The 16,159-nt window shown below is 48.7% G+C and overlaps 1 protein-coding gene across 3 annotated transcripts in view; it reads left to right on the forward strand.

The window, feature by feature from the left end:
- Positions 1-5,643: 5,643 nt before the first annotated feature.
- Positions 5,644-16,159, forward strand: part of ERMP1 (endoplasmic reticulum metallopeptidase 1) — a 45,971-nt gene continuing 35,455 nt past the window's right edge. Inside the window, exons 1-4 of one of the 3 annotated variants that reach the window (XM_019463742.2) lie at positions 5,644-5,771; positions 8,575-8,876; positions 13,158-13,285; positions 13,887-13,992. In XM_019463742.2, the coding sequence (XP_019319287.1) occupies positions 5,752-5,771; positions 8,575-8,876; positions 13,158-13,285; positions 13,887-13,992 (556 nt within the window). In that variant the 5' untranslated portion in view covers positions 5,644-5,751. Of the gene's footprint in view, positions 5,772-6,800; positions 7,216-8,574; positions 8,877-13,157; positions 13,286-13,886; positions 13,993-16,159 lie in introns of those variants that run through there. The other 2 variants (XM_019463740.2, XM_019463741.2) reach the window with 2 other exon arrangements.

A 16,159-nucleotide genomic window follows, 5' to 3' on the forward strand; every position in this document is an offset into this window, starting at 1 on the left:
CGCCCCTCACAAGTTTAATTTAGGTTGCTATAAAAGAGTGTTGGCCAAAAAGTCTCTCATTTCCTTTCAGGCACTTGCAGAGGAGTGATGAGAGGGTTTGGAAATCCAGTCATAGACCCAGAGAGGTTATCTCCCCAGCTCCCTGATGACCCACAGCTAATGTCCCAACCACAGAGTAGGAGAAGCCCCTGTCACATCTTGAGCTCTTACTGGGTCTCCATAAACAGCCCTGTTCGCCCTGCATTTCAGACGGGGAAACAGAGGCACAGCAAGGTTAACTGATTCACTGAGGCCACACAGCAGATAGTAGGGCAGCCACGACCAAAGTGATTTGGTGGCCGTAGGTGGGTAGGACACAGGAAGATGACTTATCCTCAGGTCCCCATGCAATTCTTTTTTTTTTTTTAATTTTTTTTTTTAACGTTTATTTATTTTTGAGACAGAGAGAGACAGAGCATGAACGGGGGAGGGGCAGAGAGAGAGGGAGACACAGAATCAGAAGCAGGCTCCAGGCTCTGAGCCATCAGCCCAGAGCCCGACGCGGGGCTCGAACTCACGGACCGCGAGATCGTGACCTGAGCTGAAGTCGGACGCTTAACCGACTGAACCACCCAGGCGCCCCCCCCATGCAATTCTTATGTTACCTGGTCCTCAGACCACACTTGGAGAGAGATCTGCCATTGTCATCCAAGATCCTTTGTTGTCCCTCTTCCCCTTTGGGCGTGTTGGAAGAGAAGGACTTACAGAGGCTATTTTTGGCCAGTAAGCACCCGACCAAGGTCACGGGCTCGCGGGCCAAGTGAAACGGATCCAGGACAGAACCTGCAGATGGTCTCGGGGTGGCAAGAGGGAGGTGGCCACTTGGAAAAGGGCCCTGGAAGAGAGGGGGTGCACTCCTCGAGGGGCCGAGCCCCGGCAGCGCGTACCCTCATTAATGTTTCAGTAGACAGACAGGCAGAGTCAGCTCCCCCTCCAGACTGCTGAGTCACACCCCTCTGTCCTGGCTCACCTGCCCCTGCAGCCCAGGGAGAAATGCAAACAAAGCCCCGGGTATAGGCGCCTCAGATAAATCCCTGGAGACGTTTAAGATTCTTGAGTTCTTTTCCTCCAACACAAGGAACGTGCTACGAAGGACGGAGAAGAAAATTCAAAGTCCAAAGCCATTTGGAAGCACACACATCGGGTCTGCTCCTGTGTCACAGGCCGAATGTAGAGAAAGATAGGTTCAGTGAAAAGGTCTCTCGAGAAATTGTTTAATTGGAGGTGGCAGTACATTAACTTCTGGATCTTTACCCTAAACGTTTCAGTCTAGAAATGTATTTGAGGAGCACAGGCCAGAGATGAGGTTTTGACGCTGAGGTCCTGTTGGATCACGTCCATGCTGAATGCAGTTTATTAACTACCTTCTGAATGATTACAAGGTGCCAGAGTTCAAGTGTCTTACCAGGCCCCGGTGAGGGGCCTGACCTCACCTTCGGAGGCTCTTGCAGGGAATAAATGCCAAGGCCACCCCAGGGGAGGTGGCAGTGAGATAAATGAATAAAAAAGGAAAATACCGCTCCTAGGTAACTGCTGTCATTGCTTTGCTGTATTTCCTTCCACATATCTAGTATCCATCCAATATATTCTTTTTTCAATAGTGTATCTTTACTTTTTTTTTTAACCCCTTGGTATTTATAACAAGAGCAATTCTCCCACATTGTTGAATAGACTTTGCCGATGCTGCATCTAACATTACGTGGTGTTCCGCACCCTGGATGGGCTAGAATTTATTTGACTTTTCCTTTACTTTTATAGGCTGAAATCGTTTCTACGTATTTCATTTAAATATTTATTTATTTTGAGAGAGAGACAGAGAGACAGCAGGGGAGGGGCAGAGAGAAGGAGAGAAAGAAAATCCCAAGCAGGCTCCATGCTGTCAGGGCAGAGCCCGACCCAGGGCTCGAACTCACGAACCGTGAGATCATGACCTGAGCTGAAATCAAGAGTCAGGACACTTAATTGACTGAGCGAGCCAGGTGCTGCCATCACATATTTGACTTTTATAAGTGGGGATTCTTCTGCAGTTTTTTAAAAATCACTTCTTCACTAAATTTCTCCATCAGAAAGTGCTACATCAAAAGTTGTGAATTCTTTTAAGGCTCCTGGTACATCCTGCCAAGTTGCTTTCTAGAAGGGCATTCCAGTACGTATCCCCCCTGCATCAAATAAAGGTGCTTATCAATTAACCTTTGGTGAGCAGCACCTACTGTAATTAAAACCAAAACAAAAAAACTTTTTCAACATGATCTGTGGCGCCTGGGTGGTTCAGTCGGTTAAGTGTCTGACTTTGGCTCAGGTCATGATCTCGTGGTTCGTGAGTTCGAGCCCCGTGTCAGTCTCTGTCCTCTCTCTCTCAAAAATAAAAAAAAAAAAACATTAAATTTTTTTTTTAAATGGTCCACACTTCATATGTGTTCCTTTGATACAAAGGATGAGTGCTTTACATATTTTTCTGTTGAGGCACTGGGATTTTTCTTATTGATTTTAATATATGACTACATTAAATATATCTATTAAATTGTAATAAGTTATAAATATGTAATTTAATTTTGTATTTATATTTTATCTATCAAGACACAATGAGAGTAAAATGTATTAGCTCCTTGTTTTTAGAGTTTGTTGAATATAATGTTTCAGATTTGTCATTTGACTGTTCATGTTTTTGGTGATTGTTCAGTTTTGTGTACTCACATCCCTCTGATTTCTTTTACTATTTTTTTAACATTTATTTATTTATTTATTTTTAAGTATTTAATTTATTTAGAGCACACGCAAGCAGGATTGAAGCAGAGAGAGAGGGAGAGAATCCCAAGGCACCCAGGTGCCCCTCTTTTACTTTTTTTTTACTTTTTTTTGGTGAAAGAGTCCTTGTCTGCTTTGACTCTTACTTAAGTTTACCATATTTCTTATCAGTTAAAACGTTTAGGTTTAATTCTGAATTCTACTTTTTTTTTTTGGTGTGTGTTACGGTGTGAGGTTCCAATTTGATTTTTTCCCCCCAAAGGAGCCAATTTTCTCAGCCCATTTGCCTTTTGCAGCTGGTCTGGATTCTCGTGTCTTGGCTCGGGACCTCCCTCGATTTTAACCGTAACTGTAACAGGGGGTAAAGGGCCTCCTCCTGCCCTCCTCAGTCCTGCAGAACTTACCGCGTGCCCCCGTAGCCCCTCTTCCAAAGAAGCAGGCCCGTGGGCTCTGGGGTGACCTCCGGGGAAGACGGACACTGGCATTTTCACCGGATCCCTGACAGCCTGCGTGCCCTTTCACGCGACTTGGCCAGGTCACTGGGAAATACCGGAGAGATGGCAAAACAGAAGGGGCTTGGGACATCTCGGTGCCTGTCGGCTGGTCCAGTGCCCACTCTGTCACTTGTCTGCCAAGTGGGACGAGGATCCTGAGATTGCAACTTGCATAATGCCCCCGTCATCAGTAGGTCCCCGGAAGGAGCCCCGAAGCCTTTCGCGTCTGGTCCCACCCTCCCCAATTTCACACGAGCACGGGGAGCTGGGGTGTGTGCTTGATTCTCATGGTCTTACTACCCATGCAAACACCACTACGCAGCATCGGCTTCAAACACTTCAAAGGCCAGACGTTAGCAAAGTCCTTTATTAGCCTCTGTGATCTGGGCGTGGTCTGCATGCTGCCCCGAAGGGCACTGAGACTCCGGGGACTGTTACAACTCGTAGTTGTAGCCAGGGCCCTTCGAGGCTCAAAACCACCCCAGAGTCCTGGCTGTGACCCAGGAGGCCCTCACTGTGCGGGCCCCGGCCTACTTTTCCCACTTCCCCACCATCACCACCCCTCCTGCTCAGTCTGCTGTAGCCACATGCCCTACTCGGTGCTTCTGAACACCCTGGTTCATTTCCCTGTGCCCAGAACATTCTCTCCTCGGGCTTTTATGGCCGCGTTCCTTGCTTCATTCAGGTTATCGTGCATGTCTTCTCCTCGGAGAGATCTTCCTTGATCACCTGACTTAAAAAAACAGCCTAGGTCAGTCTCAATTACCAGCTTTCTTTTTCTTTCTTTTTAAAAATTCTTTTTAATGTTTATTTATTTTTGAGAGAGAGAAAGCAGAGCAGGGGAGGGGCAGAGAGAGAGGGAGACACAGAATCTGAAGCAGGCTCCAGGCTCTGAGCTGTCAGTACAGAGCCCGACGCGGGGCTTGAACCCACAAACCATAAGACCATGACCTGGGCCAAAGTCGAACCCTTAACCGACTGAGTCACCCAGGTGACCCTGCTTTATTTTTCTTTACGTGGCCTTTTATTCACTCACAAATACACACTCTCTTGTTTATTGTCTCCCACCTAGAACATAAGCTCTGCAAAGGCAGAAACATTGCTTTGTTCTTCTGTTTCCTCACCTTGGTCAGTATCTGACAGTCTACACATCCAGCAACTGGTAGCTTAAAAATATTCAAATGTGAATACCGCAGTTCATACAGTGTAGGAAGCTGCCATCAGGAACCCAACTATAATAACATCCACCGTCTAGGGCTTGACGAGGATCACAATAGGAAAATGGCTTTTGATCCAATCTGCAAAGGATTGTATAAGAAGGAACAGTCTGGGGGGCGCCTGGGTGGCTCTGTTGGTTAAGCATCCGACTTCAGCTCAAGTCAGGTTCTCACAGTTCGTGGGTTCAAGCCCTGCGTCTGGCTCTCTGCTATCAGCACAGAGCCCACTTCGGATCCTCTGTCCCCCTCTCTCTCTGCCCCTCCCTCTCTCTCTGTCAAAAATAAGTGAACATGAAAAAAAGAAAAAAAAAAAAAGAGCGAACACTCTGGAAAATATTAATGAGACTTTTGTGTGAGGATCTATCATATGTTAACTGATTAATCCCTACTGAAACCCTTTAAGGCAGACATTATCTCCATTATCACAGATAAGGATCCTGAGATTTTAACTTGCATAATGCCGTATCTATCAAAGGTACGCAATTCAGGGTCAACAACCAGGCTCTTCTGCTCTGGTACACTGCCTCCCACAGAACATCCTCAAAGGTGCTTAAATATAGGTTATCCTTCTGAAAATGAGACCTCAAACGATTTAGCCACTAACACAGCTCCTGAGGGGTACAACCTGTCCCTAGGTTTTCGGATACCCACCCAGCCCAGAAAGTGACAGCATAAAATAAGTGAAGCTTAAAAGACCGTGGAACATATGTGCCCTTCCCCTGAGAACCAGTGAGCTCCACATCTTGTTTATGCTACAGTGGACGGAGTTGTTCCTGAAGTCTTACCTTCCAAAGTTTTTGGAAAGAGAGTAGCAAGAAAGCTGGTTCTTATAAAAGATAATACATATTCATTTGCCCAACGAATAAATACGTGCGGAGTGACAACCATGGGCTAGGTACAGAGATAAGCCCCTGGGAACATAGTGATGAATAAGATATAGACATTGTCTTTGGTCTCACGGACCTCATAGGCTAAAAAGGATCTTAGTGAAAATTATGCTGCTGTCGTAAAATTTCATTTTATGACTCAATCGAGAAATATTTATTGACTACTTTACGTCCTGCTTTGTGTTAAGAGGAGGGAATTCAAACGGTGAGCAAAACCAGACCTGATTCCTGCCTTCACGGAGCTCACAGTCTCATGAGGAAGATCTTTAATAATTTACATGCACATTTGGTATCAGGAGATCCTACAAATAGGGGAAACTGGCTTCATGAGATTAGATTTCTGCTTGAAGAAGTACCCCTTGAGCTGAGATGTGGAGGACAAATAAAAGGTAACTAGGCAAGGAGGGGGGGGAAGAATGCTTCAGGCAACTTAAATGACTCCTGAGAGGATCCTGTTGTACAAGGAAAGATGGTGAGCCGGAAAGACAGTGAAAGAGGGCTGTGTGGCTGGAGAGCTGGGAGTAAGGAGCACCGGGTTCCTGGTGGGCCTGAGTCCTGGCCGGGAGCAGACCCCGGGTGATGTACCTTCCCGGCGGCCTCTAGGCTCACAGTCTTGCAACTGCGGCACCTCCCTGCTGGAGACACAGCTTTGAGGCGGCGGGGCTCCCTGCATCGGCAGGCAGAGAGAAACCTAGATGGTCGGGAGCATCTGCAGGAAAACCAGGGCTCCGCCTCTTGGTGACATGGAGGGAGGAAGAGCTTTCCCCCAACCTTCCTTTCCAGAGTGCCACCCATATTCAGCAGCGGAGCAGAATGCTGTTTTGGGGTCCCACTGAACCGGATGTAAGTTCTTCATCGGTTACCGGTAAGTTTCTCAGCTATTCAGTAGGAATAAAGCAGGATGCTGAGGAGGATCCAACGAGGTCAAGTACGAAAGCGCCAAGCACAGTGCTTGGCTCAGGGCAGATACTCAGCAAATAAGGGCTGTCATTTTTCTTCATCTGTTAAACGGAGACCGTGACAGTGCTGGTTGCCCGGCTTGGTCAGAAGATGCGTGTTTGGATTGCGTATGTGGAAATGTTAGGCTGGGCCTCCGGGGCGCAGTCCTACTTCTGATTTTAAGAGCCAGGAGCTGACTTTTCCCAGCGCCCGTCCTCAGAACCTGCCCGGTGCACCGTGTGCATCCTCTGAAAAGCGACCTCCCGCTTTTTTTCCAGGTTCCTGGGTAGCTTTCCGTTTGGGAACCTCCGTCCCCCACCAGGCAGAGCCGCCCTGCGGGAGCGGGCGCACCCGGCACGCCCACCCGGGGCCGCCCCGCCGCGGTGCCCGCCGGCGCCGGCCCTCAGAGGCTGGGTCGCGGCGGGCCGGGCCAATCAGAATAAGTTTGGCCCTCTACAGTTTCCGTCCGCTCACTAGGAGGCGCTGCGGCGGCCGCGGCTGCTCCCGGGGCCGTCGCGGGCCGGAGCGGTGGGGCTGGGGGTGAAGGCTCGTGGCCATGGAGTGGGCTTCGGAGTCGGCGGCCGTGAGGCGGCACCGCGTCGGCGGGGAGCGCCGGGACGGCCCGGCGGCCGCGCCCCAGCCCGGGAGGGAGGCCCTGGCGCCGGAGCCGCCGGCGGACGCGGGCGGCGGCGGCGGCGGCGCGAGGACGCGGAAGCGGAGCGCGGGGGGCGACGCGAGCCGGGGCGCGGGGACCGGACTGTCCGAGGCGCGCGCCGCGCTGGGGCTGGCGCTCTACCTGCTCGCGCTGCGGGCGCTCGTGCAGCTCTCGCTGCAGCAGCTCGTGCTGCGCGGGGCCGCCGGGCGCCCCGGGGATTTCGACGCACGCCAAGCCAGGTACCCGCCGCTCCCGCCCGGCCCGCGCGTCTCCTCCGCCGCGGCGGCGGTTGGGTCCCGGGCTCCGCACCTGCGTGCGCCCGCCCCGCGGGACCGCCCGGGCTCGCCGGCGCCGCGCGGCCGCACGTGGGGCGGGGCGGGCCCCGCGCGCCCCTCTGCCGGAGTCCCCGCGTGCGGGTCGCGGAGCCGGCGTGGCCCTCTGTGGATCCGGCGGTGCGGTCCGGGGTGGCCTGGGGGGCGGATTGCACCGGCCTCTTCGCCCCGGTTCTGCCGGGCGCGTGGAGGGTTGGCAGTCGTCCCCCGTCTTCTGGAGCAACTTCCACTTTTTAGTCGCCTTCCTGCATTCCGTATGAAATGGGGAGTGGAATTTGTGTGTCTAGACCGTTTGATAAATTCGGTTTGGGTGGGGAGGTGATAATGGGGATAACGCGGTGCTCTTAACTTCCGGAGGGTCACGGTCCTCACCTGTAAGCCGTGGGGGCTTCCGGAGGACTGCACCTTCAAAATTCTACCATTTCGGGGGTTCTCAGATTCCTGGAGCGTGTCCTTGGGCCCCTGGTGTGTAAGATCTGGTGGTTTTCTTTGCTTTTGTTTTAAATTCAAGAAGAGACCTTTAAAGGTATTGTGACCCTAAGTAGGTCAAAGCTCCTAAAATCACAAGCTAGCATAGTTTTCAGCAGCCTCGGTGTTTTCAAAACTTTGGAATACAAAGTGCCGGAAGCTTATTTTCTTAAAGACGTTCTGGCGCACACCTCCCCCACTCCCTTTTTGCCCACTTGGAATGTAGTGAAAAGATAACACGTTCCGTTTTGTTTTGTTTTGTTTGTTTTAGGGGTAGGGTTGGCTTGGGCCTGAATTGTTATTAGGCTCAGTGTGCACACCGTGGAGAGGGCTGAGTCCATTCTCATCGATCGGAAGTTTGTTTTTGTTTTTGCTTATTTAACCTCTTATTTGTCTTTGCTCATTGGCTTCTACTTAGAATCAGTAACTCTCCAGGGCGAAGCTCAGTGAGGCCGGATTCTGTCTGTCCAGCCTGCTGCAGCCACACGTTTTGAGTCGAGTCCCTAGTCTTTGTATTGGCTTGATATGGGGATAGGAAGAATTTGGGAGCGGGGCGGATCTTGAAAACTGAAAGGAGGAACTCACAGAAGGCATAATAAACAGATGGAACTTTACAAGGGATTTTTCACAGAGTACCTGAAATAATAAAAGCTTTTTTGTATGTGAGAGGTCACAGAACTGGCTTTTGCCGGGGGGTGAGGGGGGGATGGAGGGGAGGTCAGGAAAAGTTGCCTCGTGTTAAGCATCCATTTCAAGCCTGGCACGCCTTGTCATCATCGTTCTTTTGGTTTCTTCCAGGGATTATCTTGAACACATCACATCCATTGGCCCCAGGACTACAGGAAGTCCAGAAAACGAGATTCTGACCGTCCATTACCTCTTGGAACAGATTAAACTGATTGAAGTTCAAAGCAGCAGCCTTCACAGGATTTCAGTAGATGTCCAACGGCCCACCGGCTCCTTTAGCATTGACTTCTTGGGAGGTTTTACAAGCTACTATGACAACATCACCAACGTCGTGGTAAAGCTGGAGCCCAGGGACGGGGCCCAGCATGCTGTCCTGGCTAACTGTCATTTTGACTCCGTGGCCAACTCCCCAGGTACGTACCTGACTTTCAGTCATTTTGGAGTTGGACTTGAGTACACCCAGAGAGCTTACCAACCCCCAAGCTGCTTGGGCAGTTGTAGGGCACCATTTTGGGGGGGTTGTATTATTTTTTTGACAAACCTGTTTTTCATCGTGATGGAATTGAAGATAATTAGAATAGTATCATTTAGTTTAAGATCCAAACCTTCACTGTTCTCTCAAGTGCTTTCTTTCTTTCTTTCTTGGGACATTAGGGCCAGCAGCCCAGTGACTGTACAGGGAGCAGATCACAGCTGCCTTGCCAGGGTGCAGGAGTGTGTCCCTGAGTCCTGGGGTTAGGTTCTGCCGCATCCAGTGTTTACTCAGCTCCGTGGTGTAGGAGGCTGTGGGCATTTGGGATGAAGAATAGGTTTCGCCTTCAAGGGAGGGAGGGCTTCCGGGGACGGCTTCCCTAGCAGAGTCTGTTGCCCTGGAAAGTGAGGATTTGGGCCCACTGGGGATGCCATACTCTTAGAAGAGCTCATCGATCCACAAATCTTGCTGTGAAAATACTTTGGCACAATGGAATACTTGATGTTCAGGACGGTGCCTGACACGATAAAACATTCGTAGAATGAAGGAGAGTTCCCTAAATTGAAGTTCCATTTTTTAAAATAAGATTCACAAGAGAAATGTGTGCAGTAGCTAGATTTGAAGTAGGGACAGATGGAAAATAGTAGCATTTTGCAGTGGAATCCTGGCACTTTAGAGATGGAGGAAATGAGATCGTGTCTGGTGCTGTCCGGTTCAACCCTGTCTTTTGTCACAGGAATAAACTTAGCTGGTCACCACTGATCAGAGACAGAGGTGGCACCAGAGGCTGCGGTTCTGGCCAGCCAATTATTTGAGCTACATTTGAAAGGAAGGAGAGCATAGTTAAGTTCCTTTTGGCAAAATACCTAACCTCTTCTCTGCTCCATTTCTGATCTGCAAAATGGAGATTAATTCCTAATAATTGTTACTTGACTGTAATATTTCTGGATTGCTCGAACGCATAGCAGGCTCAAAGGACTATCCAGATATAAAAGATAAAACACAAGATACAAAAGTTATACAGAAGGTAGAATTTATTTGCTTGATGAAATGACTCACACCAGGGTTTCTTTAATCAGAAAGCTTGCCAACTGCATTTAGAAGGTAACGTGCTTTTTCGAGTGTCCGTGTATAGATACCTGCTTTATAAAGTCACAAATACCTTTGTGTGTGCTAGGGAAACCAGTAGTCCTTCATGCCTGTTTCAGAGAAGCTGTAAAATCAGTGTCCCCCTACGCCCACTATTATAACGCTTAAATTCTTGGGTGGGACAGATTAACACCAGGGTTATTTAAGAGCATTATAAAAGAAAGATGTGTATACGAGTATCAGAAACATGGTGCCAGGTGTTATAAATCACATACATGGAGTCCAGGAATGAAAGAATGGCAATTTTGTGGGTCATTGGAACCCATTTTTAATTAAAATTGTCTACAAATACCTAGCCGACAATCTCAAGGAAATTTCTGTTCATTGCAAATTGTTAAAGAATCCCCATGTTTCACTTAGTTCATCCATTGAAAGGATGTAGGTGATAGTCTATTTTGTGACTGTGCTTTTCAACTTTTTTTTTTTTTTTTTTTTTTTTTTTTTACACCCTTTCTTCTCACCAGCGTATCTGGAACTTAGGAACTGATACCAATTCGGAGTAATGTTACCCACAGAAAAGCCTTAAGTTTCTTGGTTTTGCTGCACGGTTCCAGGTTGTTGGTGGAAGAGACGTGGAGTTATTTTAGTGGTGGTTTCAATTTCAGGGTTAATTCTAAGTGGAAAGGGATATTGACAAACCACCCAGCCTTTATAGATACTGTCCTCTAACTTGTCTTTGCTTTCTTAAAGGCATTTAACCCTTCTTTAGTCCTGTTCTCAGGTGCCAGAACCATTAAAATAAAGGAAGATAAGTGGACAGTTTAACTTTTTAATCAGCCCTATATATATTTCTTTCAATTTCTCTCTCACTTTGAATAAAAAATTTAGGGGCGCCTGGGTGGCTCAGTCGGTTAAACATCTGACTTCGGCTCAGGTCATGATCTTGTGGTCCATGGGTTCGTGCCCTGCGTCGGGCTCTGTGCTGACAGTTCAGAGTCTGGAGCCTGTTTCGGATTCTGTGTCTCCCTCTTTCTCTGACCCTCCCCTGTTCATGCTCTCTCTCTGTCTCAAAAATAAATAAATGTTAAAAAAAAAAATTAAAAAAAAATTTATTGTTTGCTGTTTACATTAAAGTAACTCAGAGTGTCAAAGTGAAAAACCATGAATTTCACTTGGTTGTAGGAATGTGTTACTTCTTACTGAGAGCTACCTATGCTTTCTGCTTGATGGTAATTAGATAATTATTACTTTGGTTCACTTTGATTCAAATGCAACCTGGTGATCACCACCAGGACAAGGACAGCTGATAAGTGGTTTCTCCTTGAGTAGGAATGGGTCTGGAATGGAACAGCCCCAAAATGAGCATTTTAGCCGGCTGCAGAGCCTTTCTTAAATTTGTAAAGAGAAGAAGGAACGATTAACACTGGATTGGACCACATTTTCTTGTAATCCTCCCGACACACCTCAAATAAACGTCATTGGCCCTGCCCTCCAGACCGACCAGGAGGAAACTGTAGAGTAAATAACAACTAGTACTTACCGCCCAAGTCTTTCTTGCTCGGAAACCCACACTAAATTCTGTAGCACCCTGCCTCCCAATAGGCACACCCAGAAATGCTTCTGCCTGGGTTATTACTATGTCTATTTACTTGGCTTACTCTTTAAACTTTTTATTATGGACAATTTCAAACATGTGCAAAACCAGAATTGTTTAACCTGAGCATACCTGTCAGCCCACTTCAAAGGTCCGGTCTGGTTTCTTTCCCCTCTGCAACCCTTGAGAATTTTGAAGCAGATCTCAGCTGTACTCAGTCCTCTGTATTTCAGTCTGCTCCCACCCAAAGATAGGATTCGTTTTGGGCATGCTCGTAACACCATGAATTATCTCACCTAAAAAGTAAAAACTTACCGAGAATTCCCCAATATCCTCAAATGTCTAGTCTACCTGTTACAGTGCTTTTAAAAAATCAGGGTATTAAAGTCATCTTTATAATCATGTTTAATTAATATACGAAGTGTCTGAGTCAAGAAGAAGTGAAGTGCTTTGATGAGGTCCTCTGCAGATTTCTCAGCACGGGGACCAGGGAGGCTCTTCGGGTCATTGGTCTCCTCTCCTGTGTCTTACTAGATTTGATGTCGTGTCTGTACTTTTTCATCACATGATCCCCTTCATCACATAATCTTCACAAAATGCTCTGTCACCCAGACCACCTGCTCTGTGAAAGTGGAGTGACGTGCAGCTTTGTGATCCTGGCAGGAAAAGAAGCAGGAAGGTCGTGGTGGTGCGGGAGATGATGGAGGAAGCCAGAACCCCAGAAGTGAGAATACCCCAGGGGGTGTGGAGTGAGGACGAAGGGTGGACCAGATTGCCCGGGCTTGAGGGAATGCGGGTTTTCAGTTAACTGAGATCCTGCCTGGTTGATGGTTCAACAGATAGGAGTCAAGTGACTGCTCTCGGCTGGGGACGGTTCTATACCAGTCAGCAGGCCGACCGGATGAGGATCCCCGTCGTCATGGAGTGAGGCGGCTCGGGCCAGTGCCCTTGTCAGCTGGCAGTGACAGATGTGCTTGTGGTCTTGCAGCCAGTGTTGTGCTTTCTTTCTTTCTTTTTTTTTTTTTTAAGTGTCTTGTTTATTTTTGAGAAAGAGAGAGAGAGTGCAAGTGGGGAAGGGAGAGAAAGGGACGGAGGGTCTGCAGCAGGCTTTGTGCTGACGGCAACGAGCCCGATAAGGAGCTTGGGCTCACCAGCCGTGAGGTCATGACTGGAGCTGGAGTCTGACACTCAACCGACTGAGCCAGCCAGGCGCCCCGTGGTGCTTTCTTGACGAGAAAACCGTTCCTAGCCATGACGGTTCACCCCATAAAAGTTTTACGATCTGAGAAGCGGGGCTCCCGGGTGGCTCAGTGGGTTGAGGGTCCGACTCTTGATTTCGGCTCAGGTCATGACACCAGGGTCGTGGGATTGAGCCCCGCGTTGGGCTCCTCGCTGATCATGGAGCCTGCTTAAGATTCTGTCTCTCCCTCACCCTCTGTCCCTCCCCCTTGCTCTTGGCACGCTCTCTCTCAAATAAAAAATAAATGTAAAACAACCAACCTTCAGTCTGAGAAGCAAATCTTTCTTTCTGATTCGAAGGTGCCAGCGATGATGCAGTGAGCTGCTCGGTGATGCTGGAAGTGCTCCGTGTCTTGTCGACGTCTTCAGAAGCCCTGCGTCACGCTGTCATATTTCTCTTTAATGGTGCCGAGGAAAACGTCTTGCAAGTGAGAGTTTACTCTCTTCAGTACTAGACCTGAGCAACGATGACGACAGTAGCTCGCGCTTAGGCATTTCGCTCATGCTTTTGAGTGGCATCGTAAAACGATGTGCAAAAGAAATACCGTCCGTGGCGGTGCTGTAAAAACCCCGCAGCCTCCGTGTACACGGGTTCGGTACTTGCACACTCACGTCACCTTGTCAGCGTTTGAGTCCCGCAAGGGCTTTGTGATGGCGTAATTAAACATGGCAGGTTTTCTGTGACCCCGGGGCGTCAGGGAGGTTTCGAGGCAGGCACGCAGCATGCGGATTGTCCTTTCTCTTCTGTTGGTTTGCCCGGCCTCACACTTCCTGCGGGTGTTGTTCGGCACCGCTCGCGGAAGTCGGGCTGCCTTCGGCGATGGCGACTTTCCACTCAGCAAGCTGCACGCAGCCAGTGTGCGTAGAGACACAGATCGGTGTCTTCAGGTCCTGCCTTTGAAAAAAACGATTATTTTCCTCTTCTTCCCCTTATCAACGTAGACCTTCTGTCTTTAAAATAAACCGAAGAAAGACTTTGATAATTTAAGATTGTTTCACCTACATCTGTTTTATTTCCTTCTTATTCAGGCCAGTCATGGTTTCATAACTCAGCACCCTTGGGCCAGCCTGATTCGTGCATTTATTAACCTGGAGGCAGCGGGCGTGGGAGGGAAAGAGCTTGTGTTCCAAACAGGTACGTGAGCCGTATTTTACATTTTAATGCAGTTGCCTCGTGTACTTTAATGCAGTTCTCGTATTTGCGGAAGTGGAAGTTCTTCAAACATAAGGAATTTCCCTAATGAAAGAATGTTCTTTTTTGGAGCGTGAGGTAGTCTGTGTTTGTCGTCGTCGGGAGTTTTTAACAAGGTGATATGACCAGCCCCTGACACTCCCACTGCGCTAATCACATGTCACGTGTGTGCAAAGCCTCGTATGTTTGTCATGTCGCTTAATCCTCAGAGCAGCCTGAGGGAGAAGTACGGTCGTTACCGTCGTTTTGCAGATGGGAAGACCAAGGCAGGAGACATCTCAGGCGGCCCAGGGTTTCACAGCTGGGAGCAGGCACAGCGGGGTTGGACCTGGGTGGTCCTGACCCGTGTTCTTAACCACCAACCAGATTGTCATGTAGGCGGTGGACTTACCTGTGTCCATTATGGATGATTACGATATAAGTAATATTAAACGACGGTCATTTCCTGAATTGAAATGAGGAAAAGGGCTTTAAATTTATCTTTGAGTTAATTTGAATGTGACAGAGTTCAGTAATACTTTAGCCAGAGAAATGTTTTTAATTTCTAGAGGATAACAAGATTATAAATTACAAGGGGAACATCCATTAAGTTAGTATCATCTGTCATCTTTTTTTTTTTTTTTGAGAGAGCACGCAGGGGAGGGGCAGAGAGAGAGGAGAGAGGGAAAAAGAATCCCCAGCAGGCTCCACGCTGCCAGCACAGAGCCCAGTTCAGGACTTGAACTCACAAACGTGAGATCATGACCTGAGCCAAAGTCAAGAGTCACGCTTAACCCGACTGAACCACCCAGGCACCCCTGTCATTTTCTTTGTCTTTAAAAAAATTTTTTTTTTTTAATCTTTATTTCAGAGAGAGAGAGGGAGGGGCAGAGAGAGAGGGAGACACAGAATCGGAAGCAGGCTCCAGGCTCTGAGGTGTCAGCACAGAGCCTGATGTAGGGCTTGAACTCACAAACTGCGAGATCATGACCTTAGCCAGAGTCGGACGCTTAACCGACTGAGCCACCCAGGCGCCCCAGCCCCTGTCATCTTTCTTAACAGAGTTCAAAGCTCTGGGCTTCCTAAAATCTGATCTGGGAAGTTTCCTGCCATTTCCCCTCTGTGTTAGGAATTTGGATAGTGCATTGTAGCTGGACAGACGGCATCTGGTAGGCGTTCTACAATGAGGGGTCTGAGATGGGCCAGGAAAAGTGAGTAAGCAGATGGAGAACTCGGTTTTTAGTGCCCTCTACACACACGGTATCAGTTAAGATGCGCTGAGTGCCGAGTACGTCTTTATATACAAGCTAAACAGAACCGTATTCTAATATTCTCCAACCAACTTATCTTAGACTTTCACTGTTTAAAATGGTTGTATGTTTTAGGGGCGCCTGGGTGGCGCAGTCGGTTAAGCGACCGACTTCAGCCAGGTCACGATCTCGCGGTCCGTGAGTTCGAGCCCCGCGTCGGGCTCTGGGCTGATGGCTCGGAGCCTGGAGCCTGTTTCCGATTCTGTGTCTCCCTCTCTCTCTCTGCCCCTCCCCTGTTCATGCTCTGTCTCTCTCTGTCCCAAAAATAAATAAAAAACGTTGAAAAAAAAAAAAATTTAAAATGGTTGTATGTTTTAGGCCAGCTAACCTCTGAGAATCTCAAGGTCACGAGATGAGGAGCAAAGCGCTCCTTTCTTTCTGACTCAGACCTTCCTGTGTGTTCTCACGCCTCCGCTGACTACTGAGAAGGAGCTGGTCTTAGGGCTCAGCAGATGCCACACTCTTACCCGGCCCCTCTAGTTCTGGGGTTCAGTCAGGATAGGAGGACTGCTTGGTGTAACAACCACCAGGTCAAAAAGCAGCAAGAGAAGATTCCGTAAGCAGAGCTGACGTCGCGTCTGTCCTCCGGCGAAAATGTCAGGGCCCTGCACGGGCAGGAGCGCGTCTTCGAATGCTTGCCCCCCCCCCTCCCCCCCGGAAGTGTGCTGTGTGTCACACGCTCGGCCGTTGTCCCAGCACGCTGGCCCCGTACTCCCGGGACCCGAATCACAGCCGGTCTTAAGGTTTGGTCTGTACCGTTCCTGAATGTATGCTGTGCGTGTGTATAAAAATATATGTTATCCGTATGTAGTCCAGAGAGG

The sequence above is a fragment of the Panthera pardus genome, unplaced genomic scaffold (assembly GCF_024362965.1).
Source record: "Panthera pardus isolate Hobbes unplaced genomic scaffold, ASM2436296v1 HiC_scaffold_20, whole genome shotgun sequence".
Lineage (NCBI taxonomy): Eukaryota > Metazoa > Chordata > Mammalia > Carnivora > Felidae > Panthera > Panthera pardus.